Source organism: Podarcis erhardii (genome assembly GCF_964252035.2).
Source record: "Podarcis erhardii genome assembly, chromosome: 1".
Classification (NCBI taxonomy): Eukaryota; Metazoa; Chordata; class Lepidosauria; order Squamata; family Lacertidae; genus Podarcis; species Podarcis erhardii.
Window position 1 is genome coordinate 14,733,550 of NC_138497.1, and position 25,741 is coordinate 14,759,290.

Below are 25,741 nucleotides of genomic sequence, written 5' to 3' on the forward strand. Positions count from 1 at the left end.
TGGACCCCGATGGGGATGTTCAAAAGGTGATCGTGTCTAAGGTGGTAATGGATGTCTAAGAAAGAGGGAGCACACGCTGAAGTAGCTGCTGTCCAAAAGCCACCATGGTTGTGGTCCATTTTGAAGTGTGGTGTAGATGTTTTTGGACTGGCCCATGCAGGAGATATCCAGCGGCGGAGCACTTGCTGAAAAGGCTGCTGCGGCTGCTGTTTAATTGGAACTGTGTTGTGTTTTGGCACCCTAAACCTTTGGCTGTCATAAGACTTAATCCACCTGGCGAAGGCAAGGGGAGAAGACTTCCTAGCTCAGCTTCAAGGGGAGGAAGAAAGCGAGTAAGAAGTCGGTCTAAATAGCTGAGTTTTGGCAACAGCTCTTAAGGCTCTGCATACACCCAAAGAGTGTCGTGCTCTCTCTGTGGAGTGAGGGGGTGGGCAGCAGTCGGTAGGGTGATCCCCTGATGCTCACAGAGAGTGAGTTTATATTTGGCACAAGACCACTCCATCACTGTGGGAGAAGCCTCTTCCTCACTATCCGAATCACCCTTCTCTCAGCTACAGATAGGTAGCCGTGTTGGTCTGCCATAGTCAAAACAAAACAAATTCCTTCCAGTAGCACCTTAAAGACCAACTAAGTCAGTTCTTGGTATGAGCTTTCGTGTGCATGCACACTTCTTCAGATACACACTTCTCTCAGATATCCCTTCTCTCAGCATCACTCAGGCCACTCTTGCCGAGTAGCGTCCAAAGGAAAGGTAGAAGAGCTGTCTAAAAGACTGAGTAACTTTCCAATTCGGCATGAACTGTACAGTAGACCAGTTCTTATGCTATTAACTTTGCAGAATAGTTTAATTAAACAATCAGTTAAAAACTTCCATTGGTCCAATCTTCTAATTAATTCTGTGCATTTCGTCCAAGAATCCTTAGGAAACCATCAGAGTGCACACCAAGAAAGTCAGAGAGACAGAAAATCATGGAGGCCAACGAAATGTCATTGTGGCTGAGCTCCCAAGCAAAATCACAGGGGAAAACTCCACAGTGGGGGGGTGCAGGATTAGGAGAAACAGGCCTTGAAAATATACCGTAAGCCTGAGAGAGGTTCTAGAAACCAAGTACGCAATAAGCATTGAAGTGAAAGGCACAAAAAACAAGCCTTAAAGCAGGAAGTGGAGAGTGTATCTACAGTGCTACTGCTTCAATCAATTGCAATGTAATTGTATCATTAAAATTCATTAACTTAATTGGTTTAATGTTCACAAGCACACACACCAAGTAGCAATTAGATCACAAGGAAAGTAAACATAACACGACAGCCACCAATACTCTGGTTGTGGCTGGAACCGACCAGAATTACGAGAAGTCTTTGTAAAACAGGGTGGAAGGGGTGCAGAAAGAAAAAGGAGCATTTAAAAAACTGAATCAAGGAAAGGTGATCTGATCACCAAAGAAGAGAAACTGAGAAAGAAAGAAAAAAGGTGAGAGGAAATAGGAGAGAATGAACAAATTTGGGCCTTAAAGAATACACCCCAGAGAGAATTACCAGAGGAAGGAACTTGAAAACTGAACCAACTTCTGGGAACCCATGAAAAGTTTCCAGGAGGCAACTAAATTCCTGGTTTGAGCTAGTGGGCAGTGCTAATCCCACTTGGTTCCAAGGGGTCAGCACAGGGTATCTAGCAACCATCTCTATATTTGACAAAGAAGCAAGTCTCTAGAGGCCTTTTTTAATGTCACATTTTAAGGCCTAGGAACAACAGTCCTCTCAACGACATCTCTAACCTAGATGGTTCTAGAAAGACCGTAACAGGGAACCCAAAAACTTTGAACCTCAGTGCTTTATAATTCACAAGGGAATTTTGTTTAGCTAGCATCTGTCCCAGAACCTCAGTGGGCCAAATCAGTGTGACTGGCACTCAGAGCTCTTGAGTCTGTCAGACAATTAGTTCGTCCCTGCATGGGGAAAAAGAATGGAAAGAGTTTATGCACAGTTTAAAACAATCCCAACCATTTAAAATACAAATGCTGGAGAAAAACAAAAGAACAATGAATAATAAGAATCAAGAATAAGACCAAAGCAGAAAGTATTTTTCATTTACCATTAGTTTGAATTTTTTTAAAAACCAAGTTTCAAAGTGGTTTAATATATGAATAAGAAACTTTGCTCCAGTTTGGAATGGGAATAATTCTTACCATCTTTATCAGTGCCTGAATTGTATTTCTAATCCAAGCAGGAATAGAAAGAGCTCTGAACATGAACAGTTAGCTCTCCCCACAAAGCTCTGGTTTGGACAAAATGCTAAGCCATGGTTTAGCATTCAGAGACACAAGCCCACTGCCCTCCCGTGCATCAATGTCCATTTTCAACCACGGTTTATCTGAACAAGCCAGGATCAGAAATTAAAAGTTCGGCTTGTTGGGACAAACAGTAGAACACAGTTCGTTCTACTAATTCTAACACAGTTGGTTGAAAATAAATGCTTCCAATCTCATGGCCAGACTGCCAAAGGCAGTGTGTATGCATGAGTGACAAGTCCTCTCCAACCTTCAGAACTGTTTCTTCCAGGAGCATGAGGAGGGGGCCGTAATAGAGCCCCCACTATATATGGTCTTTCGTGTCACAGCCATTATGAATAAGCCATTTCCTAGCATGGGAAACAGATGCCTTGTAAGTGGTGAAATTCAGAGCAACCTTGGCTAACTTAAGAGAATACAAAATGCTGTACTCTGAAAGCAGTAGCAGCTGATGCTTCACCTTATCCAATACAATTTATTGCAATTTTCTGTGTGTGTGTGCTGTGTCATGTACTTGACCCAGAAGGTGAAATATTGACTGACAGCCATTTTTTAAAAATAGTTTTCTGCACAAAAAAACTCTGTGTAAGAAGAATGCATGTTTATTGGAACATGTTAAGAGTAGCACAGATCTCATCCATGCCATGAGATCAGGTTGCCTCAGCGGTTAATTTCTCACGGCAGGAATCCTCCCTATTACACTTCTCTCTGGTGTTGTATTAAAGATCTGGTGCTGATTAAAGAATTCAGAATAAAAACCTCTCAATTGCCATTTATTTTTTCATACGGTAAGATAACCCAGAGAACAGCGGAATTTCTTTTCCTCAAAGTATTTGGATTGTGTTTCATGGATTTATTTTGGGAACTTAACACAGTAACATTTTGAACAACTGGAAATGCTACTTTACAGACTTGCTCCCTTTCCTTTGTGTAAACTTTTCGACAAGTGCATCAGGTTAGTACTGAAGCAGTCGCTACTTCTTCACACAAGTTAGTTGCAGTTATGTGTTAGTTAAGAGGCACAATACAGAAGACTAGTAATTTCGGTGAAGGTGTTATATGAAATACAGGCTATACCTTGGCACATGAGAAGTGTATTTCAGGCAAATGATATGCAAGGGCTACTGTTTTGCAGCCTTGGCTTGCCCTAATGTCACCCCAGTATTTTATTTTCATCAGCAAGCACTCAGTAGGTGAACTTTTAAAAGTAACCCTTATTTAAAAAAATTGCTGCCTAGTTTCTAAAGAGGCCTGTGTCAGCACAGTTTCTTCTGCTTTCATTCAAGGAAGCAGTTGGTATTCCTTGCCATCTATAAAACCATGTGCTGGATCTAATTGCTCTGGAAGCCCAGCTTTTTCAGGTGAAGGCAAGGGCCTCCAGTAGAGAAGATGAAAACTGAAAAACCCTAGTACCCAAACTGAATTCCGGCCACTGTCACTTCGAACTCATTTTAGTTCAACTGTGCAAGTCTCTGTCTATGCTCATTATCTGGAAAGCTCACAGCAACCATTGCTATTTGACATTTATTAAGCTGCAATAATGTCCTGTATGCTGTTCGCAGGCCAACTTTTCAACACTATACAATGTGGAAGAATACAGCATGCAATTACTGTAACATGTCCCAAAAGGTGCTCATCTTTTCACAAAATTGAGAAAGGGAGATTGCATTCCTAAGCAGCCAAGAACAGTTTTCCCATCTGTTCTTGGTTTTCAAAGCTAGGGACAGGGATGTTATCCTGAAATGGACTTTCTTGACTCTCTTGATAGCTCACAGCATGAAGTGAGCCACAGTGGCCTCTCAGCCAGGTGGGGCTCAAGCTTTCAAGAGCTCAATCAGCCTCTGTTAGCACTTTTAATATACTACAAGACAGGTGTGGTGTGTCCTGCCTACTCCCACTTGTGCAAGGGCAGGTAGCTAACTTCTATGCCAGTATCAAGTCTCTGATCCCTTATTAAGAGCAGCTCCAGGTGGAGCAGATAAGAGTAGTTTTAGGCCTGAAAAAATGTAAGCTTGTTCACCCCAATGGGGCTTTTTCATATTTTCCCAGGAGGGAAATATGACTTTTTCATATTTTCCCATGGGATTTTCATGTGAAGCAGATCTAATAAATAAGAAGCATTCACCCATGCAATTCCCAAGTGTATCCTGAGGCATAGATCCAGTTACAGATAGGTAGCCGTGTTGGTCTGCCATGGTCAAAACAAAATAAAAAAATTCCTTCCAGTAGCACCTTAAAGACCAACTGAGTTAGTTCTAGGTATGAGCTTTCGTGTGCATGCACACTTCTTCAGATACACTTCTTCAGATACTTCTGTTTCAGTGTATCTGAAGAAGTGTGCATGCACACGAAAGCTCATACCTAGAACTAACTCAGTTGGTCTTTAAGGTGCTACTGGAAGGAATTTTTTTATTTTGTTTTGACCTGAGGCATAGAGTTTGTTTGGGAACAGTTTTACTATCTAGCCCACTGTTTTCCGTAAGGCCCAAGTATCTGGTGTTTCCACTAGCTGCTATGGGACTCTACAGGATGCTTATAGGAATATTTTTGAATTGCTTACAATATCAGCATATGACAAGACCCATTCACACATGCAAGCAGCTGTTTACAGAGTTGCCACTTTTTCTTTTTAAGGATTTTGGCTCACATAGCAAAAAATGTGCAAAGCAGTTCATCACAGTGTACTGCCAAACATTGTGTCATATGGTCCAGTCTCTAAACAGCCGACTGAATGTTTGAAATCAGAACTAGGAATAATCCAAAACTGCTGCCATTTTAGTGACCGATCCAATTCTTCAAGCTAAGCCCTGCCAGTACCATCTACTTGCATTAAGAATATGATAGGGCTTCTTACTTGAAAGTGATCTTCAGTTGCCTTGCCACCCATGTTAAGAACATTCAGTGAGCTGGCACGCTTCATGCTGGACAGTGAACATGCAAGGATAAACCAATCAGAAGGGCTGAAATGGAGCGCTTTGAACACACATGTATACAACAAGAATTTTACTGCAACGTAACTCCTAGTATCTTCTAAAAGACAACATTTGGCGCACATGCATCTTCCTTAATGTAAAATACATCAAAACTAAGTCACCAAAAATATTCAGGAAACACTAGATGTCATTCCATCTGCAGAATGTCAGTTACTAAATTGGATCTTAATCTGAGAGGTGACCAGTCTCTTAGAAAAAATAGAAATCAATAAGCTACCCAAGATAAAGTTGTATAAGTAGCATTAGCAAACCCATCAAAAAGGAGCATTTAACCAGAGCCCTTGGTGGGCTTCTACATAATTAAGGCTTGGATATTCAAAGTTTTGGTATGATTTATAACTTTAATGGAGAATGGGATAGATAATACAATCTCTGTCTTGCCTGGATTGTGGGGTGAAACTTGTGCAAGGCAGTGAAAGCTCTGCTATTCTAACAATCGTCAAATGAAGCTCTCAGTTTCAGAGGGTATTGTTAATACACTGCCACATCAACAACTAACAAATTTATAGCTGCAATATATGTGTTACAAAAGTACGTAAAGTTATACCCACTGTGGTTCAAGGATTTTTTAAAAGAAGTTATCCAACATTTAACCATATTGCAATTTAAAGTGCCTCAAAAAATCTAGGTAGCGTTCATCGTAAGATGAGTAGCCACCACCTATATTGCAGAGCAATGCATGAGCAATTAATATTTCTCCATAACATTAGCTTCCAAATCTTTTTCTCAATGCTGCATCAAAACAGTCACGCTAATCCCAAAATGAATTCTTTGCAGGCAGACCCTTAATGTGCAACTAACTTTTACACAGAGTAGACTCACTGAAATTAATGGACACATTTAAATTGGTTTCGGTGATGTCAATGAGTCTATTATGAGTAAAAGTTGTATACTATTTCCTATGTGTAGAAGAAACTACCTGTCCCAATTGACAGCTCTAGGAAACAGGACTGCTCTCACTAGCCACTTTGTAAACTGCAGGACAGGGAACCTTGCTGAGAAACCTACATTGAAACCCCCTCGCACTTTTGCAAGAATATGGCGATCCAAATTATTTAATCTCACAGACAAATTAGGAGAAGGGGACATGCTGATACAGGTTAATCGGAAGGCAACAGCCAGGCCTGACAAGCGTTCTACCCATCTGCATCAAACTGCAGGGTGTAAAAGCACTGTTCTCAAAGAGCAGCCCTCTGTGCCACATAATAGATTGTTTTGTTCTTAAAACTGAGACTCTTGCTAGCCAGGGAGGAAAAGGAGCTGGTTGTTCAAAGTGAAAATGGCTCAGGGTTCGTCTAAAAGTCCCAACAAGAGTGTACACAACACTGAAGTCAGTGGGATTTCTCATCCTTAAAAATTATGCAGACATTTGACTATAATAAATCTGTGACCTGGCAATCAAAATAAAGATTATGAATGAAGTTATACATGCTTGTATAGTTGGGCATAATCTTTACGGCTGCACCTACACAGTTGTCAGTGCCACTATGATTTTATTTAAGCAATAATTTTTTAAAAAGCCTCCAAAAACTACAATGCACACGTTTTTAAAGGCAACACAAGTGTTAGCAACACAAAGAAGCAGCAAGCCATGCAGCGTTGACACCTGTGTTATTTATTTATATAAAAAATAATACAGTAAAGCGAAAAAACGTTAACTAAATATACATAACGCACCACATAGAGCATGAACACAAAACTCAAATTCTAAGCAAATAAAAAAATAAATAAAAAGTAAAAATCCACAGATGCAATGCTGAAATGTTAAATAATGAACAAACAAAAATACAGTGTTTCATCATGTCCATGAATTGTCCCTATATAAATTTAGTAATTTTAGAACAAAAAGTTAACTAGCTATATGTGACCATTAAAAATTTGGCAAGTGCACTTGTACATTTTTTCAAGTTTGAGGCAAGACTGAAGAGAACTGGTTTATTTATGATTTTCAGCATTTCCCTTTGCATTCGAATCTACAACTGGTTAATAGCACTAGTATTATTGCAGCACATCTGAAATCTCCTTCGAGAAGGCGTCACTGAGGTAGGAGTCTTGCTTGATTATATCACTACGCTCACGGAGAGTCTGGGTTTCCTTAAATGTTCAGAAGAACAGTAAACCAAATGTTAACCATGAAGCATGTTCCAGCTTTCAGTTTTAGGGATTAGTAGTTAATCAGAAAATTATACAGTGATGCCTCACAAGACGAAATTAATTAGTTCCGCGAGTCGCTTCGTCTTGCGATTTTTTCGTCTTGCGGAGCACGGATTGCCCGGGTATTAACGGTTTTACGAAAAAGGAAGCAAATCCGCAAGACGTTTTCGTCTTGCGAAGCAAGCCCATAGGGAAATTCGTCTTGTGAAGCACCTCGAAAAACGGAAAACCCTTTCGTCTAGCGAGTTTTTCGTCTTGCGAGGCATTCATCTTGCGGGGCACCACTGTACCACCACTTTGTGGGGATAGTAGTTAAAAGTTAATTGAGTAATAGTTGATTACAGACATGAAGGTGCTGAGAGAGACTGCTTATCTTCTGGCTCCTTCCTCAATTCAGCCTGACACCCCCCCCCCCGCAAATATATAGCTTAGATCCAAAGAACCACACAGTGAGTTCTCTGCACCTATGGACCTTGGTTGCTCATCAATAGCACCCTAAAAAGCATGAAGGCTCTTAAAAAGCCAGGTGTTTCAAAACCAATTTATGTGATATGGCTGGGGGGAATCAAAGTCAAAACTCCTTGCTGGGAGTGTTGAAATCATTTTGCAATGGCTAAAATGGCTCTTTGTAACCTAGTCTATACCTGAGGACATCTGGAAAAGTAGGAAAGCTTCTGACTGCACACATGGGGTGGGGGATCTAAAATGTTTAGCTAAAATTCTTCAGAGCAACACGAATATGTAACTGTTCAGAGTTCTATATATTTGTAGAGACTGGTAGAAAACCGCTTTCATTAGGACAAATCAATATTCACAATATGAAGAATGCAAGACTAAGGTTACACACTGGATAATACACAATCTAGCCGTTCATGTTTTTCCCTATCTTTAATTGAAGATACTTAAAATAAAAACTAAGAAGTTTTGAAAAAAAGAACTATCCCTTTGGGTGGTATGGAATTCTAGACGAAGCTTCTAAACTGTTGAATTATGTCCAAATACTTGAAGAACTTTCAGATGGATGAAACTGCATTCCTGAACTGCAGGGGGTAGGACTAGATGGTCCTTGGGATCCCTTTCAGCTCTGCAATTCTATGAGCCAGATTTATTTTCTGTTGCTCCAGAGGATAGGACCGAATCAAAGAGCTTTAAATTACAAGTGGATTTGGGCTAAATATTATTTAGTTATTGAATTTGTATACTGTCCTTCACCCATAGAGATCTCAGGGCGGCTCACAATATAAACACAAAATAATTAATAAAAACAAGAACAAAAACAAAACAATAAACCCCTCTCCTCCGTTAGGAGGGAAGCACTTTCTTACAAATAAGCAGTTCAATAGTGGGAAAGATTGTCTTGGAAAGAAGTGGACTCCCCTTCTTTAGAGGTTTTTAAGCCACCTATGAGGGATGCTGAACTACACTAGCATGGGATTGAACTATATTACTTTCCAGGACCCTTCCCACTCTATGATGCTATGAACTTCCATAATGATCTGTAGACAAATGCGTAATAATATAATTCAACTCAAAACAACTATTTTTTCCCTTTTTAGAGGATCTCCTCCCGAACCGCCAACCTGCAGAGTTCTGTGTAACACTAAATCTTGTACAGTGGTGCCTCACAAGACGAAATTAATTCGTTCCGCGAGTCTCTTCGTCTTGCGTTTTTTTCGTCTTGCGAAGCACGGCTATTAGCGGCTTAGCGCTATTAGCGGTTTAGCGGCTATTAGCGGCTTAGCGGCATAGAAAAAGGGGGGGGAGGGGAAAAACTCGCAAGAACTCGCCCGATGTTACGTCTTGCGAAGCAAGCCCATAGGGAAATTCGTCTTGCGAAGCACCTCAAAAGACGGAAAACCCTTTCGTCTAGCGAGTTTTTCGTCTTGCGAGGCATTCGTCTTGCGGGGCACCACTGTACACTATATTATGAGCATTGGTTTGTACTAATCAAGTGGTCATTTTACAAGGCCGGCTGACGTCTTACAATAAAACTAACACTGCAACTTGTACAGCAGTGATAGTATTCAACTTCAGTGAATACAAGCATCAAAAATATCTTCAAGCCTAAAAAAAGGTTCCTGTTAATACTGATTAGTTCCCATTTAGAGAACAGTGGCTATTTACCTGCTACTGCAGTTCTTCTGAAATTAATCTCTGCACATACACATCATGGATAACAAAACTTGGATAGCTGACTGTTTTGCACAACAAATCCAGTCACATGATCCATGTATAAGCAAGTTTCAAGAGGAAGACATTGGTATAGTACTAGTACCATTCATATTTCTGGTGTATGTCAAGGAGTGGCTGATGTATTTTACTTAATTTTCATTTCAACAATAATTTATACTTGTGTTCTATGCAGAAAGTAGAATGGCTGATATTAGTATGTAAAAAATGTTGAATGAAAGTGCAAATATTTATCCAGTTAAGTAAACATGAAGCATTTCAATAACCTATCGCAATCACATTTATACACACACATTCATAAATGTATGTTAAGTTCTTCTGAACCAAATATGCCCTAACCCTGTTCTCAGAATTAATATTGTTAAAGGGGAAACTGCTGAAATTCAGCGAAGTGCATCAATATTTTTCCTGTGTGGCAAGACAGAATAGGTAATTCTGGGGCAATTCTTTCTGGAGTTTACATAACATTGGAAGTTTTGCTTTTACAGAGCCATTGTTTACAATCACATTGTTAAGTACAGAGAACAATCTTTCCAGCTGTTAGGACTAACTTATAACAAGTGCTACAAACATCCTTTGTATTACATTTCTGCGAGATCTGCCGTCAGATTTTATGCTGCAATTCACGCACGAGATACAGCAGAAAAAGCCATTATACAGCATGATGGGTACAGCACCAAGCGTTCCAGCACATCTAGAAATAAATAATTACCCAGGGTTCTTTGGTTCACTCTCTCGTGAACTTCCTCCCTTCAGCTTTCTAACCAACTTCTCACTGCTGCGTCTAATTGAAGCACGAAGTTTGCTAAAGGAGCCACTGCGTTTTAGAGATCCAGTACCATCCTGAAAAAAATGAGCACATTTAAAACTGCAAAAGCTTTGCCCTTCTGTCACAGTTCAGCAGCTGCTACAACTACAGTCCAATATTCTTACTTTGCTACCATTAAATGGTAAGAACAAAATTGTATCACTTAATTTCAAACAAAATTTAATGGTGTGTTTTTTAAATTTGCTGTTACCTTCTCTGGTGCTCTGAGATGAGCACCAGAAATCTAATGAAAAGCATTCTTTGTATTTATCAAGCATTCTTCCGGACACAGTCCAATATTACCCCCCCCCATGTCAGCAGATTCATTGAGATGAGAAGTTACACAGCTCCACAACATCTCAATGAAGCTTACTCAGGAGAAGGTCCTGACGGATTGCGTACACTTCCTTAAAGAAACAAGAGATTAAACTCCTAACTCCCTCACAGATAAAATACAAAATTAACAAATGTATATTAAAACCTTATGGGCAGGTGCCCTTTCTTACAGGATATATAAAGTTTTTATTTGCAGGACCACCACACCACTCCATGCTAACCATGAATACAGTAAAAGACCACCACCAAGCAGTAGCATTACATGTTTAATGAATTCGTTCACTCTAACTTGGGCAATATGTAATAAACAGGCATATAAACAAGAACAAAAGCATATGCAAGCATTAAGTTCCACAGTGAAGTTATTCTAGTTTGTGTCCTTAACCGTGTTCCAGAAACAAAACGTGAATCTAGAGCTTGCTTCACATTACATTAGTTTATTTTATAGTACAGTATTTGGAGACAGTTTTTTTTAATAGTTCTTATTTTTCCAGAAGTCAAGTTTGTATGGCCAAAGACCTATTATATTTATTGCTTGACAAAGAAATCCATGTGCACTTAACTGCAAGTTAACAGTGCCTTGCAGTTTCTAGAAAGCCTCCTTTCCTACAGTAGCTATGCAGAATTCAAAATACTACGCAGCAGACAGAAACAGGCATCAGTTGGAGTGAGTTTATTAGAAGTTAGAAAGACAAATACACAAAGTCACCCAACACCAAGATTAGTAGAGAAAAGCGTAGCTGCTGAACTTTCACATGAAGACTAAACAGCACTGCTACTTTAGGATAAGCATAAGTGAAGACATCCAGAGTTCCATATTGATGTTAACCCATGTTATAGGTCTCTAAATACACTTTAAAGCACTGTGAGCACATGCCTTGCTTTTTTTAAATAAAAAGACCCACCTGTATATTCTGTAAAGGTCACCATCATGCCATTTTAATAACACCTTGTGTGATAATTTAAACTACCTTTCATCATAGTGAAACAGCTACTTATCAAGTTCATTCTTAGTTTTGTTAATTCTCATCTGTTACACAGCAAATGGTTATTAACACCACATTTTGTAAGACTAGATACATATCTGGCAAAGCTAAACATGTACAGGAAAGAAAGAGGAACCCTTGCCCCAAAGAAAGAGAGACACCAGCACTGAAGAAGTGGCCATTTTTACAAGAAGTGCAGCTCTGACAAGGATCTTAAGGGATTGCTAAATACACAGCAGTCAGTAGTGGAGAGAAGTTAGAGCTTGAAGATGCTGCACGCCCGCCATGCAGGAGACAGTGTAAGAATCAGAAAAGGCATCTAGGCCTGTCGGACAGAAATGGAGAGAGAAAAAACTGAATGAAACTGTTGTGGGGAGAAGTTCAACAGTTTTCCATTTTGAGCTTGTTAGTCTTAACAGTATTTCTAGGTCACCCGCTAATGTTGCGTACAAATTCTCAAAATCAGCAGAGACAACAGCTTAAAAAATTCATAGTATCCATAATGCAAAAGAAAGCCAATGGAGGACCGCAAACCTTCTGTTGTCTTTTATTCTAGGTTCTATATTGTGCAGGACTTTGAACTTTTAAAGGAATCAATATACTTTCCTTAAATATATATAAAATCCTATTCCTGTGTTTAATAAAGGAAAGCAGATACGTTACTTTAAACCAAAGGTGTATATTATGGCATGCGAGATTCCAGTTTTAAAAACTACACAAGCCAAAATAAAAAGTGATGAAAATAAATCAATTGGGACAAGGTGAATCAATTTAAGCTTTAACTTCTATGAAATAAGTGAGATGTGCCCACTCCAAAAGCACTATCAACCAACCCATATTACAAAGCTTTAGTGTTTCATTAGAGTGAGGATTTCCCAACCTCGTTCCTGGGAATGCTGAAGTTCCCTAGAATTTAGTAGGGGTTCTTTAATGAGATTAGAAACTGCAGACAAGCTCCCCTTAGTACTGAACGTATTCTGAGCTCACATGAAACAACAGTGAGATCTAACGGGGCTGCCCAGTGCCTATGTGTCCGCAAACATTTAGAAGACATCTGAAGACAGCCCTGTTTAGGAAAGCTTTTAATGTTTAACAGACCATTGTATTTTAATATTTTGTTGGAAGCCGCCCAGAGTGGCGGGAGAAACCTAGCCAAATGGGCAGGGTATAAATAAATTATTATTATTATTATTATTATTATTATTATTCTGCACAGGTGTTCCTTAGATCTACTGAAAAGTGCTTTCCTGGAGGTAAACAGTTTTTAAAACCCTTACACAATCATGCCAGTAAATGGACTGAGATGATTCGAGATCGTAAAACAATGAATGCTAATGAAGAAAAGAGAATCTATGGCAAGGACCCAAAGAGCCTTTTGTATGCGGCTGAGGCACTTCGACCCATACATGGAAGTTTCCATTCAGTGGCTATTAAACCACTAATGCTAATCATTAAATCACGGGCATCCAATATTGTGCCCTCCAGGTGTTGTGGGCTCCAATCCCTATAATCTCTGACCACCAACTGAGTTGGCTGAGGATCCACAAAATCAGGAGGGCACTACAATGGCTACCCTTGCATGTAATAGTCGTAAGTGAAAAGCACCAAGTAGGCAGAATCAGCTTTGGCTTATGGCAAATGGGGTCACTGTACTTCAGTGGTTCTGTTCCTACCTGCAAAGTTTGTTTCAGAGAGTAGCACTGGGGAACTGCCCATCAGCCCCCTGGCGCTTATGCTATGGGGATGCCACAGGCTGCCAACCTGGCCCCTCCCATGCTGTTTAACATTGATATGAAGCTGTTGGAAGCTGGAGATTTGGAACGAAGTTTGATTAGCACATCCAAGTCAGGTGTGGCTTGCAATCCCAAGGCCAGCGTTTAAATGCTGCAGTAGACTGGGTGACATTTAGATAACTTAAACAATCCTGGCAAGACAGAGTCCTTGTGGGTGAGTGCTTCATCTGGGGTGTAGGCCAGTTACCAGTTCTGGATGTGGTTACATTCTGGCTTGAAGAACAGGCACATAGATTCAAAGTACTCCCTGGGTCATTCATTGGAACTAGAGGCCCAAGTGGCCTCAGTACCTAGGAGTGCTTTTTACCATAACTGGTATACTAGTCATGCCCGAATAAGGACAGTATGGCCACAGCACTCTATGCTTTGGCAACCTCAACACTAGAATACTGCTATGTGCTCTATGTGGGGCTCCCCTTTGCCTCAGTTTGGAAGCTACTGGGCTGTCATGAGCATTACGGAGAAAGAAAGGATGGGATACAAAATGAGATAAAATATTAATAATAATTGTTAGATTACTATCATGGTGAAGAAATGAGCAGAACTGAGCACCTGCAAAATTAGAAAAAGTAAGAATGCCAACATGAAATGGGGGAAATGTAGAAGAAAACCAATTTCAGTTTAGAACTTGAACATGAAAGTAACCAAAACGGAGTGAAAAAGTGGACATGCAAACCTAAATGAAATAGAAACCCATTAATGCCACATTATTTTAAAGGTGGAACATTCCACTCTGGAAAAGTTCACTTTCTGAGTTTTATCAAATGTGAATGTCACTGACCTAGAAATACTGTTTAGTTATTTTCTTGAATGCCCCTGTCAACCCCACATCTGCATGCTTTTTAATTAAAACACAAAATGGATGGGAAAAAATGCTTCCCTCACACTTGACAATTTGAAGGCATGCCAACTACAGAAGAAAAAAGGGAAGAGTACAGTACACAGTTCTAGTGCCAAGGGGACAAATTAAGGAAGTATTAAGGTGATAATATTTGTATTATATGCTGATTGACTGTCTTAGGACAACACACACCAAAGCCAATCTGAGAAACAGTGGAAAGAGAAACCTTTTTCTGCATCAAAAGAGCAAAAAAAATATAGACAGCTACAGCAGCCTTTAGGATCCTAAAGCTCTGGCAAATGACAGAGTTATAGCTGACAAGTATTCCACTATGAAACAGAACCTACACACCACAAAACAAACTTAGAAAAACAATGACTACTGCAATCTGACTAAACGTGTACTGCATAACTAAACCACCACAAGACTGACACTGGCAATTTGCACCTCAGAGCACTTCATGTATGTGCCCAGTGCCCAATATAACCGAAATCAAAAGTAGTAACCATCTCAGTACTACCAAAATCCTGAACTGGTTTCACTTGTAAACGACACCAAATAACAAGCAGGTTCACAGACACATGTTAAACAATGATGGGAAGTTTTAGAAAGGTTTTGTTATTGTAACCTGTGGCACACCTTTCATGTTAAGCAGTGGAACTAGACATGGTGAGATAGGAAAGGCCTCACTTTAATCAAGGATCTGGCAGGCTTCCATAGGTAAATGGAAAGCAGCAATTTGTCATCAGCAGATGGGTAGATTTTATGTTTGCACCATCATGGTGCCATGAAACAGCAAGAAACTTGCATCCAGAAACCTATGTTGTGTGTAGTTTTTGGTTTAATTCTCCATACCAATTCCATTTAATTGCACAGCAGTGCTTTCTAGTGAACCAGAGAAAAAGGAAATCTTCTGAAACAAAGGGGGATATTAAAAAAAGGGGGGGGGGGATAATAAAGTAAACAAATTGCCATCCTGTTGCATCCAGTAATAAAACAAACCACTGGTAAGGATTAGGTCCTATACATTAACCAGGACATTCAATCAGCATTCAAACACTTCTATCTAAATCCAAATTTTAGTGAGTTTTTCTTAATTTAAGCTTAATTGGTCAGAACTTACCCTCAAAAGCAAGATCTTATTGCTTTTGCTTACATTAAAAACTACAGGTGCTTATGAGCCAAGAACAACCCTGAATACACAACAGAATGATAACTTAACTGCTATGCCAATCTAGGTTTGGTTTTTTTCTTACACTGTGTACTGTACTTACCCCATTCCATTCTACGCTCATACTCACTTCCTCTCCTCCATCAGGGCCACTCTCATACTTTACCACGTCGACATTGAGGCTCTCGCGGCTTCGCCTTCTCTCTATACTTTCTGGGTCATTGAGCACTTCAGCAACTCTCTGTTTGTGAACATTATCAAGACCCTGTGAGCCAAGTAAAGGGGAAACAGACATTTTACTTTGCACCAAGTAGTTCAGTGCCATGAGTGAGAAGAGCAATTATCATCAAGTTACTATGGAGTCTACAAAACATTACCGAATAAATAAGCACCCATTAGCTGTATATGAAGCATAACCATGAAGCACATATTACAGAAATAAACAGGTAAGTTTGAGGAGAAAATATTATTTGCATATTATCTACACCAACAAAATTAATGTTCTAGTAAAAGTAATATGCTTTGACTAATTTGTCTGAAGATGATAATTTCACCAACAACCCACTATATTCTAACTAGGTTTGTCAATTCCATTAACTTAGGCCGGGTTCAAGGGGCTGCATATGGAATTCTCTGCAAACCATTTGTGTTTTTGTTTCCCACCCTTCCACTTCAGCACACATGCACAGGTGCACATACGCAGTCCAAATATGTTCCTGAAGGTCAGGAGACCCTTTGAAGCAGGACAAAGGGCTGCAGTTAGAAAGGAAACATTGTAAACCCCTCTCCTCAAGTGGAAGCGCTTTCTGCTGGCATGCACAACTGCTTGGATCCTGGCCTTACTTACTTTCCCAGTTTAAAAATCCTCCACTAAAAGTAGTTTCAGGATTTCTATCCTTGTTCTTAGTAGCATCCTTTTTGAAGCCAACCAAAACTGCATACGATATTGCAAATGTGGCCGTATCAAATATTTTATATAAAAGTTATTATTACTCTCCACACATTTTCTTAAAAAGTGAGAATATTTTTTTTAACATAGTATCATTAATGGGAACATTTTTTTAAAAATCAGAGTAAAGGAATGTGTTATCTAGTTACATATTTCTGATTGTTCATACTAAACTTCAGTGTGGTCCCCCCCCCCCCATGGAAGTTGGGATTTCCCCTCTGGATTATTTTGCCAATATCTGCTTCTGAAAAACAATAAAGGCAGTGCAGACAATCTCCTAACCATGACATTTCCTCCTTTCTCATCTGCATAAGTCCACCCTCATCTACAGTATGTTTTAACCAGGATATAGCATTGCCACAGGATGAGTGTTAAATCACGGTTTGCACTGAAGCAGGCCTCCAAGCGGAGGTACAAAAAGAAATTCTAGACAGTTCAGATTCACTGTAGTTAAATTCAAATTCTTTGTAACAAAATACTAATAATTGTAGCTTAACACTATCAGAAGTGAAAGGCTTGATAACAAAGCACTTGCCTGTTTACGGGACCTCATTGCTGCCTCTTCTAATGTTTCAGCAGCTTCAAACTTGCCCTGGCGTCTGTAAAGTGCTCCAAGATTCTTTAATGTAGTTGTAACTGTTGGACTACAAAATATGTGTTAAAGTTAGATTCCGGCAGGAGACCATTGCCTCCCAAACTTGAAACAATTCTGTCTAATAGTACAGCAGAATATTCCATTAAAAGCCAATGCTCGTCATAAATTTATAATGGGCACTTACTGCTCACAAAGAGTTCTGAATAGGTCTGCAAATGCGTAAGAAGTTATTTACTAGAAAGACCTTTTGCCAGGGTACCATGCATTGTTGCAGCTATTGCTGTCCATTATATAACTACGTAGGCTAGTTCTGAAGCAGTAACCTTGACAAAGACACAGATCACATATTCCTAGTGTCCTCCTTATCAGCCCTGCTCAATTTTCCAGTCCCAAAGGTTTACAAAAAAATGTCTGCTATATAACACTTAAGTCTGATGCATGATTCTCTGGTTTTTGCCTCTTGCTGTTTGAATGCAAGAGAGAACACCCTCCTCACATATGCTACTATTTAAAAAGCTATTATATAACACCGATAAATTAGCAGAAACAGAGGGATATTGCAGCAATGAAAGAACTAAGATTACTGAAACTGTGACAAGTGACAATTCCTCTGCTGCCCCTTCCCACCCCCTGAAGGAGGAAAAGTCCCTCCATGCATACCTCCATGCATACCTTTAAAAAGTCCCTCCATGCATACCTTTAAAAATATTATTTATTATTTTATTAAATTTGTATCTGTAGATGTCAGGGCAGTTCACACAATACATAGAATAAAAACAAGAACAAAAGGGGGGAAGCAAAACCCTCGGGAGGTTGTGGACTCTCTTTCCTTGGATGTTTTTAAGGAGAGGTTGAATGGCCATCTGTCATGGATGCTTTATCCTGAGTTTCCGGCATTGCAGGGAGTTGGAATAGATTACCTTTGGGGTTCCCTTCCCACTCTACAATTCTATGATTCTATGAAAACAATAATCCCCCCTCCCCACCAACACATTTAAAAGGGTATAGGATGCTAATCAGCCATAGGCTCTAACCCAAAATAAATCCAAGACCCTGAGTCCATTCTGAAGTTGGGAAATGTAGTATTGGTGGGCTTAACTTGTAGCCAGTGATTTCAAACAACCACCTCTATAAAAGGACGGCCAGTAGGGTTTTTAGCAGCCACTGAGCATCTCTCCTGACATGTTAGGAAGCTCCAGCCTTCCAGCCAATACTGCACAATATTCCAGTCACTTTATGCTTCTGTTTCCAAATTTTATCTTTCTAGGTATTTACACAAAGCCGAGTCTCTCTAGGTAGTATTGCAACACCAGTTTATTTGGATGACTGTTTCAGTCACAATCAAGACATTTCCACCTGGAGAAAAACCTGTTCTGGGAATTCACCTAACACCCCCAGCGAATTTGGAGGGGTGGGAACCTTGTTGCACTAGCCAAAGTCCTTGTGTAAGCTTCCACTAGTGAGACCAGTTAACTGAATCTGGTTAATTGACCAGTTAATCGAATTAAGGTTATATTCAATTAACTTTTACTCAGAGTAGACTCGTGTAAATTTATGACCACTAATTCTGTTGGGTCTACTGTGCACAAAAGTTAGTTGAATACAACCTTTATTAAGTTTCTCCATAAGGACATTTACAATTATCTTCACTTTGGAGGTTTCCAGAATTCAACACACTGTCAACAACATTATTATTTTAACACTTTAAATGTTTTTAGGAAAATGTACCTACCTATCAACTTTGCAAGCTTTATACCAGCCTCCATATTCACCAAAAGTAGTGCCATCTTTTTGCTTTCCCTAAATTGCAAACAGTGTGTTAAATTGTTATCTTTAACGCTATAAGGACAAAAATAAATTTCTGCTTCAGGTATCCTCTTACTTTGCATTCTTCTCTTTCTTCAGCATGCATCCAGATTGGTTTGTTTTCATCTATGTAAAAATAAGGTAAGGGATACTGTGTGAAATAAAATGACCACATTTGGCCAGACCAGCATTGTGAAAGAATGCTCACCAACGCATTCCTATACCCACTTATGAGGGAGGAAGCCCCACTGAACTTGGTGAGGATTACTGCTCAGTAGACATGTATAGGATTGTGCTGTAAAGAAACATTATGGAAAGCTACAAAGATATCCACCCCCAATGTTCTAGGACACTTTATTCACTGATCAGAAGCCACTCACGGTACTATTGTATATAAATGATGCAAACCTTGAGTTTATCAAATAAGCTAAACAGAGCAAAGGGTCATCTTATCACACTGTGACAGAACAAAGACATATTACAAGTAGATGTCTTGTTTTTTTCACAGCCTAAGGATAGGAAAAAAGAATAGCTAGAAATCAGAGTTACAAAATGGTTGCAACTGCTCTTTCAAAGCAGCTTTGATGTTAACCGAATTGCAAGCAGCACATGCAAACAGAAGCTTAGTTGTCTGCTAGAACATACGGAGACGTCACTTTTATCACAATGACAACTTTGACACTTCAAGCAAGCTGCTTACATAATTAACTCACCACAAGGAAGCCAGTGCTCTGCAACTACTGCTTGCAAGCTATATTGTGCCAAGTGTATTAACAATCCAACCAATTCCTTAAATCACCCAATTAAAATGTATGATTCTTCAAGTCAGTCTTTTTGGCATTATTATTATCATGATAACCTAAAACCCTCTGAAGAATTCTGCCAAGACTTGTAAAAGGAAGTCTAGAGCCAAAGAGCAACTGCAAGCATGCCCAACAGGATTAGACTTTGCTTGGACTAAAGAGCCAAGTGCTCTCCCCACCTTCCCCCTAGGGCAGACATAGGCAACCTCGGCCCTCCAGATGTTTTGGGACTACAACTCCCATCATCCCTAGCTAACAGTGAAGGGCCTCAAAAATAGAAATTCCAGCATGCTGTTATCAAAGCAACTGTTACAAGACGGGCAAGACCACAAGCAAGCAGACAAACAAAGCAACTGTTACAAGGCAGGGAAGGCCGTAGGAGGCAGACAAACAAAGAATGAGTAAATATGTTAAATGTCTTAAAGTGTTAACCTTCAAAAGGAGAAACATGGAATATTAGAGCCTGATTGGATAAGAATGTAAAGTCTCACTCTCTGATTTTTTTTTTGTAAAGTCTATAAAAAGTGGGTGCACCCTGATTGGGGTGTGCAGATTGCGAGATTATCATGCTCCACCTTTGCTTTGCATATGCATTTCAAATAAACCCTGTTATAACCTGAAAGGATGTTTGCCGCTTTGTGTGAATCTGTGCTCCGGGGACCCTATAGCAGATACGGAACAAATCCAACAACAGGACCAGTGGTCAGGGATGATGGGAGCTGTAGTCCCAAAACATCTGGAGGGCTGAGGTTGCCTATGCCTGCCCTAGGGGCTCAGTTTGCATACAATATTAAACCATGGCTTAGCACTTGGTGCACAAGCTGGAATATGCGTGTGCTGGGATGAACCCAAAGAAAGCCTTGAATTTGCATACTCCCTGCTCTTCTTCCCCCACTCCCGACCCACAGGTGGTAGGAGGATGTCGTCTGCAGAACTTAATTTCACTTTCAATATATCCTGGCTTATCCTTAACATACAAACTACAAGTTGTGGTTTAAAACAAAATCTACACAGTAAACAAGCAAGCTTCCGCCATGAGTTATGAATCTGGTTTGTTCAGAAACTGACTAGAGTTTGTTTCTAACCAAAATGTCTGGTTAATACTTTAACAAGAAGCAAGGATTTGTGAGAAATGAAATTATATTTTGCAGAAGTTCTTCTGCCAGCAGGGAAGGACAAGGGAAAGAGGGAGCTCAAGGCTTTGCTCAGGCTTTTTCCAGCTTCTGCACATAGAATTAAATAATGATTTAGCATTACATGCTTACTCAATTTATCATTATCAAAAACTGCTTGTGAAAATTCCTCTCAATTTTAAAGATGGTTTGCCATACAGCATGGGGGAGAAAACCTAGAGAAACAATGGCTAAACAACTTGTCAAAGCATTTCCTGTAACAATTTCTAAAATGATTTCTCAATATGTTCTGCCATTATTTAAAAGCAGCAACAACCCATGACCTCTTACAATTAACAAAGGACTTGAGTCTCTCCTATTCACAACCCCTAGTTATTCCTACATGAACTAACTTTCCTTCATAATACAAGCATTTACCATCCACAGAGCCAAATTCCCTTTCGTGGGCACGAGTAAGGATCTCTTTGTACAAAGTTTCGGCTTGCTTAAATTTGCCTTGTTTCAAGTAGCAGGATGCCTGAAAGAGATGACATGAGCACAGTCAGATTTGAAAGGTCAGAAACATGATATCTGAAGGCAACTTGCTTAGCACATTACAAAGGGTTGGATCCAAATGTGTTTTTCTGCCTGCAACAGTCATTGGAAGCTAACTTAAACCATTGGTCTATCTAGCTCAATATTGTCTATGCTAATTGGGCAGCACTACAGAAGGTCTATGTTACATGTCACACTAGAGCATGGTGTGAAAATAGTGACACTAGATCCAAAGTCGTACTTCATCCAGGCCAGCAGAAGCACAGTAATTGTAAGACACAGTATAATATATCACTGCTGAAAGTCTTCCTCTAGCACATGTGCAAGTCTTAAGTGTGGCAGTACTGGCACTAGGAACTATTTTCATTCTGTTTGGTGTTTTGGATCCAAGCCCATGTTTTCAGCAAATGAGAAATACAGTAGCTCATGTCTCATTATTATATACGCCACTGTGCAGACATACCAAATTATTCTTGGTTTTTGCTACGTTTGGATCATCCGGCCCCAGTTTTGTTTGGTAGATCTCAAGTGCCCGTTGATAGTAGTATTCCACTTCTTCATATTTACCCTGGTTCTGACATAGTAAGGCCAGATTATTTAACTGTTTGGCAACATCTGGATGGTCTTTTCCCAGTACCTAGAAATAAAGGAACGCTAGGTTACCACTGTATCACCTGCTTTTTAAATATAAACTTTTTTAAAAAATCCGTCACAGTCATATTTACACTAGCATTGGCTCAGCTAGACTCAAGCCCCTATTTATACTCCACCTCTGGAAACATATTAAACAAATTTAGCCAGAATTATTTACGTATTATACAGGGGTATGGGAAATATTCCAGATCACAACTTTCCAGGTATAAATCCTTCAAACCTCCACAAGAAACTTCACAAAGAACTTCCGCCTACACTATGGGAGGATTACTACTTTCCACACTAATTCCTTCCCTTTTCTGTCATTCACCCCACTTCTACATGTGCAGACTTCTGGAAAGTTAGGGTGCTCCCCAATGCCTACTTTTCATATGTTTTGCATTTCAAATCATATGCACAAGGTAGATTTCCAAGACATATTGCTGTTATTGAAGACAAAGAAATAGCATTCAAAGCCAATAGTATGTAGTGCAGGAAAAAGTGGCTCAGAACTGTGATGTGTGACAGCTGTCATGACACTGCTGGAATAAAATACCCCATCTGAGATGTTGAGATCTTCCTTGATACCTGATCTCCCTGCCTCGTAACAAATATGGGGTTTCCTGTCTTTTGAGAGCAGGTTCTGACACATCTTTAAAATACAGTGAGTTGATTTCTAAAAACTTAATAGATCATTGCAATAAAATCCTAAATATGCACAACTGTATGCACAATCTCTATTTTAACCAACACACACAGCCAATATCATGACAAGTCTGAGACTGAAAAAGCAGAAGTCAGCAAAAATAACACAGTTGTTCTGAGCTACCTTCTCTCTGATTTCCAATGCTCTCTTGCATAATGGTTCAGCTTCCTTGTATTTTCCTCTTTTTCCATAAAGCACTGCAAGATTGTTTAAAGTTGCTGCAACCTGCAAAATGAGGACAAAAGCTATGTAGGTCTACTAACATACCTGCTGAAATTATCTGGAGAAAAATTAAGCAGCTCCTAGAGCATTCATTTATTTGTAATTCAGATGTTTAAATACTTGTGAAACTAAGAAACATAAAATGTGTCTTAACTAGCACAGTGATGCCCAACCTTTGGCGGCCTACAAATAGTAGCAAATTGTTGTTGGACGGTACATATTTACTAGGTTGTTAAGTAGAACCAAGTAGTAAGATCCAGCAAGCATGGAATAAGTCATGCTAAAGGACTAGGTCTATGTTTTGAAAGTACTGGCCCAGAGCTAAAACCTTAACTGGGACAAGCATGTGGACAATAGATTAGTTATAACATACTGGCTGGGAAGCACTGGGCTAGGAATATTAGGAAATGCACAATTTTGCTCAATGAAGCAGAATACTATATTCAAAAGATATATATTAGAAAGTGACATAGTTTCATATTATAGAAAGGACATCTGTAATTATCAATGGAGAGTATTTAATAAATGGCTTACACTGAACAAAAGTTTTTACTATTGCTCCAAAAAAGCAATCCAAAAACACATTTGAAATATTTCAGAATTTCAGGTAAATTCATCATGTAAATGATTCAGAATCAGACAAGTGTGCAAGAAAGTAATTTAAGTGGACCAATGTTGAAAGAGTTTTGTGCTTAATTATTAAAAGTGCAAGACATTATATTGAGAGTTACCTACCTGAATGAAGTTAACGATAAACCAGGGCTTAAAAACCTTCCTGTTGAGTTAATATTAAAATGAGTTTCAAAGGAAACCAAAAGGACTTGATACTACAAAGAAGGAAGAAACAAAAGAAGGAAGAAACAAAAGAACTATCTAATATACAAACCGCTGGATGATCTTTGCCCAAGGTCTTTTCACGAATAGCCAAAGCATCATTCAGTAAGTTTGCTGCATCTTTGTATTTATTCTGGTCCCTAAATTAGAGAAGTCATGATTAACAACCATATCTCATGAACGTATTATCTAAGAATTCAGTCAGGAAAATCAGCAAGAATTGGATTCAGTATCTTAAGTATATGAAACTGTCAGAATCCAGTGCAGATTCTGCTCTTTTCATGTCTCAACCCATGAAGTGCCTATTATTCAACAGAATTACAGCACAGTGGCTAGGTACTAGAACAGACCATGCTGATAATCTGAGGCTGCCCTCTACATCCCTATAAAGAACAACAACTGCAGGATACTATGGACAGTATACCCAGTTCTCCTCCCAATCTAAGGTCATCAGATGCACCAACCAGCACCAAAACAAAATGCAGATTCAGTTCCTAAGCCGCTAGCAGCAAACTACTGCTAAAGTAAGAATGTCCTCAGCCCAACTCAAAATATCTAGGAATATTATTCAAGTTGCATGACTGTCTCCCTAAAAAGGCCATGTCCTCAAACTGAAATACAACATTGTTACTCAAAACACAACCACAAGTACTGTATTTTAGTCTAGCTGTAACATCAAACACATTAGAAAACCATTTAAATACCAACCTGTATACCAATGCAAGTATATTCAACATAGTGGCAACATCAGGATGATCATGACCTGATGTCTTCTCCAGGTCTTCAAGTGCTTGTTTACAGAGGGGTACAGCAACTTCATATCTGCCTTGGGAAGCATACTGAATGACAAGATTATGAAGGGTCCTTAATCTTGCTGGGATTTCATAGCCACCCTGCTGGGCAGCTGCTGCTGCACTACTATGTGGTTGTTGAACTAGAAAGAAGAAAGCAGTATATTAAAATTAATATGTAACTGGCATGAATGAACTGAACTTCTTTAAGACTACACACTCAAATGTTTTAACTGTCAAAACTATGATTGAGTTCCATGAAGTTATTATACCTAATCATTCCACTCTTGTGGGTTTTTTTTAAACACACACATTACTTTGAGCATACTCTGGCACATGTTTTGTTAGAAAGTTCTATTTCTTTTATTCATTACACTTGAAAGTATCTGGCTTCTCAGGAGAATGAGATTGGATGTAGCCAAACTCATGGAAAAGCAGGAAATCAAAAGTTCAGCCACCATAGTAGCTGATGCAAATTCCTGCCCCCCTCATCTAGCAAGCCAATGTAACCTGGGGAAGAGCCCAAACCTAGAACCATGGGGGAGACTTGTTCCTTGCATGCTTAGCTTCAGAACTGGATCCTAGCCTCAGTATAATTTGAGAGTACAGTATGATTTCCCCAGTTCAGACATGATAAACCGTGGCTATCACTAACTAGAAAAACATCTTCACACTGAAGTACAACTTCTGATTGCCCATCAAAAGTTTCAAGTCTATCATTTTTATTGCTTCTGGCAAGTCAGCTGCCAGGCTTCAATACTGCAGCTACTCTTTTATGCTGTGCACTAATGACTTAAAGAAGCAGCTAAACTTCCACTAGTCCCCACTCACTCTATATAATGTATAAAGTTACATTCACTTACTCCCTTGTCCTTGGTCATCTTCATCATTGGGGAATAAATCATCCAGTGGCTCTTTGGTAGAATCTGTGTCTTTATCCTCCTAGACAAATCCCAAGAAACAACAAGCAGTTAGAACCACTGAATCAATATGGATATGCGCATTATGCATATCCACAAATTGCAAAAGGTACCTTTTGTCTCACTACTGTCTCCCCGCCCTACTTCTCAAACTAATACCGATACTGAAAAGTGTATCATCTACTAAGCATGATATTTAGAAGTGCAAAAACTCTAAGTTTATGACCAGATGATCTTGAGAAAAGGGTAACAAAG

General features: G+C 39.4%; 1 protein-coding gene across 5 annotated transcripts in view; it reads right to left on the bottom strand.

The window, feature by feature from the left end:
- Nucleotides 1-719: 719 nt before the first annotated feature.
- KLC1 (kinesin light chain 1) overlaps nucleotides 720-25,741 on the bottom strand; it is a 43,583-nt gene continuing 18,561 nt past the window's right edge. Inside the window, exons 4-16 of one of the 5 annotated variants that reach the window (XM_081860983.1) lie at nucleotides 25,430-25,508; nucleotides 24,484-24,709; nucleotides 23,828-23,915; nucleotides 22,843-22,944; nucleotides 21,844-22,017; nucleotides 21,264-21,363; nucleotides 18,987-19,036; nucleotides 18,837-18,904; nucleotides 17,045-17,153; nucleotides 15,691-15,825; nucleotides 10,338-10,468; nucleotides 5,143-5,209; nucleotides 720-1,946 (exon numbers count right to left, since the gene is read on the bottom strand). In XM_081860983.1, the coding sequence (XP_081717109.1) occupies nucleotides 1,881-1,946; nucleotides 5,143-5,209; nucleotides 10,338-10,468; nucleotides 15,691-15,825; nucleotides 17,045-17,153; nucleotides 18,837-18,904; nucleotides 18,987-19,036; nucleotides 21,264-21,363; nucleotides 21,844-22,017; nucleotides 22,843-22,944; nucleotides 23,828-23,915; nucleotides 24,484-24,709; nucleotides 25,430-25,508 (1,395 nt within the window). In that variant the 3' untranslated portion in view covers nucleotides 720-1,880. Of the gene's footprint in view, nucleotides 1,947-5,142; nucleotides 5,210-7,072; nucleotides 7,376-10,337; nucleotides 10,469-11,427; nucleotides 12,081-15,663; nucleotides 15,826-17,044; nucleotides 17,154-18,836; nucleotides 18,905-18,986; nucleotides 19,037-21,263; nucleotides 21,364-21,843; nucleotides 22,018-22,842; nucleotides 22,945-23,827; nucleotides 23,916-24,483; nucleotides 24,710-25,429; nucleotides 25,509-25,741 lie in introns of those variants that run through there. The other 4 variants (XM_081860982.1, XM_081860985.1, XM_081860984.1 and 1 more) reach the window with 4 other exon arrangements.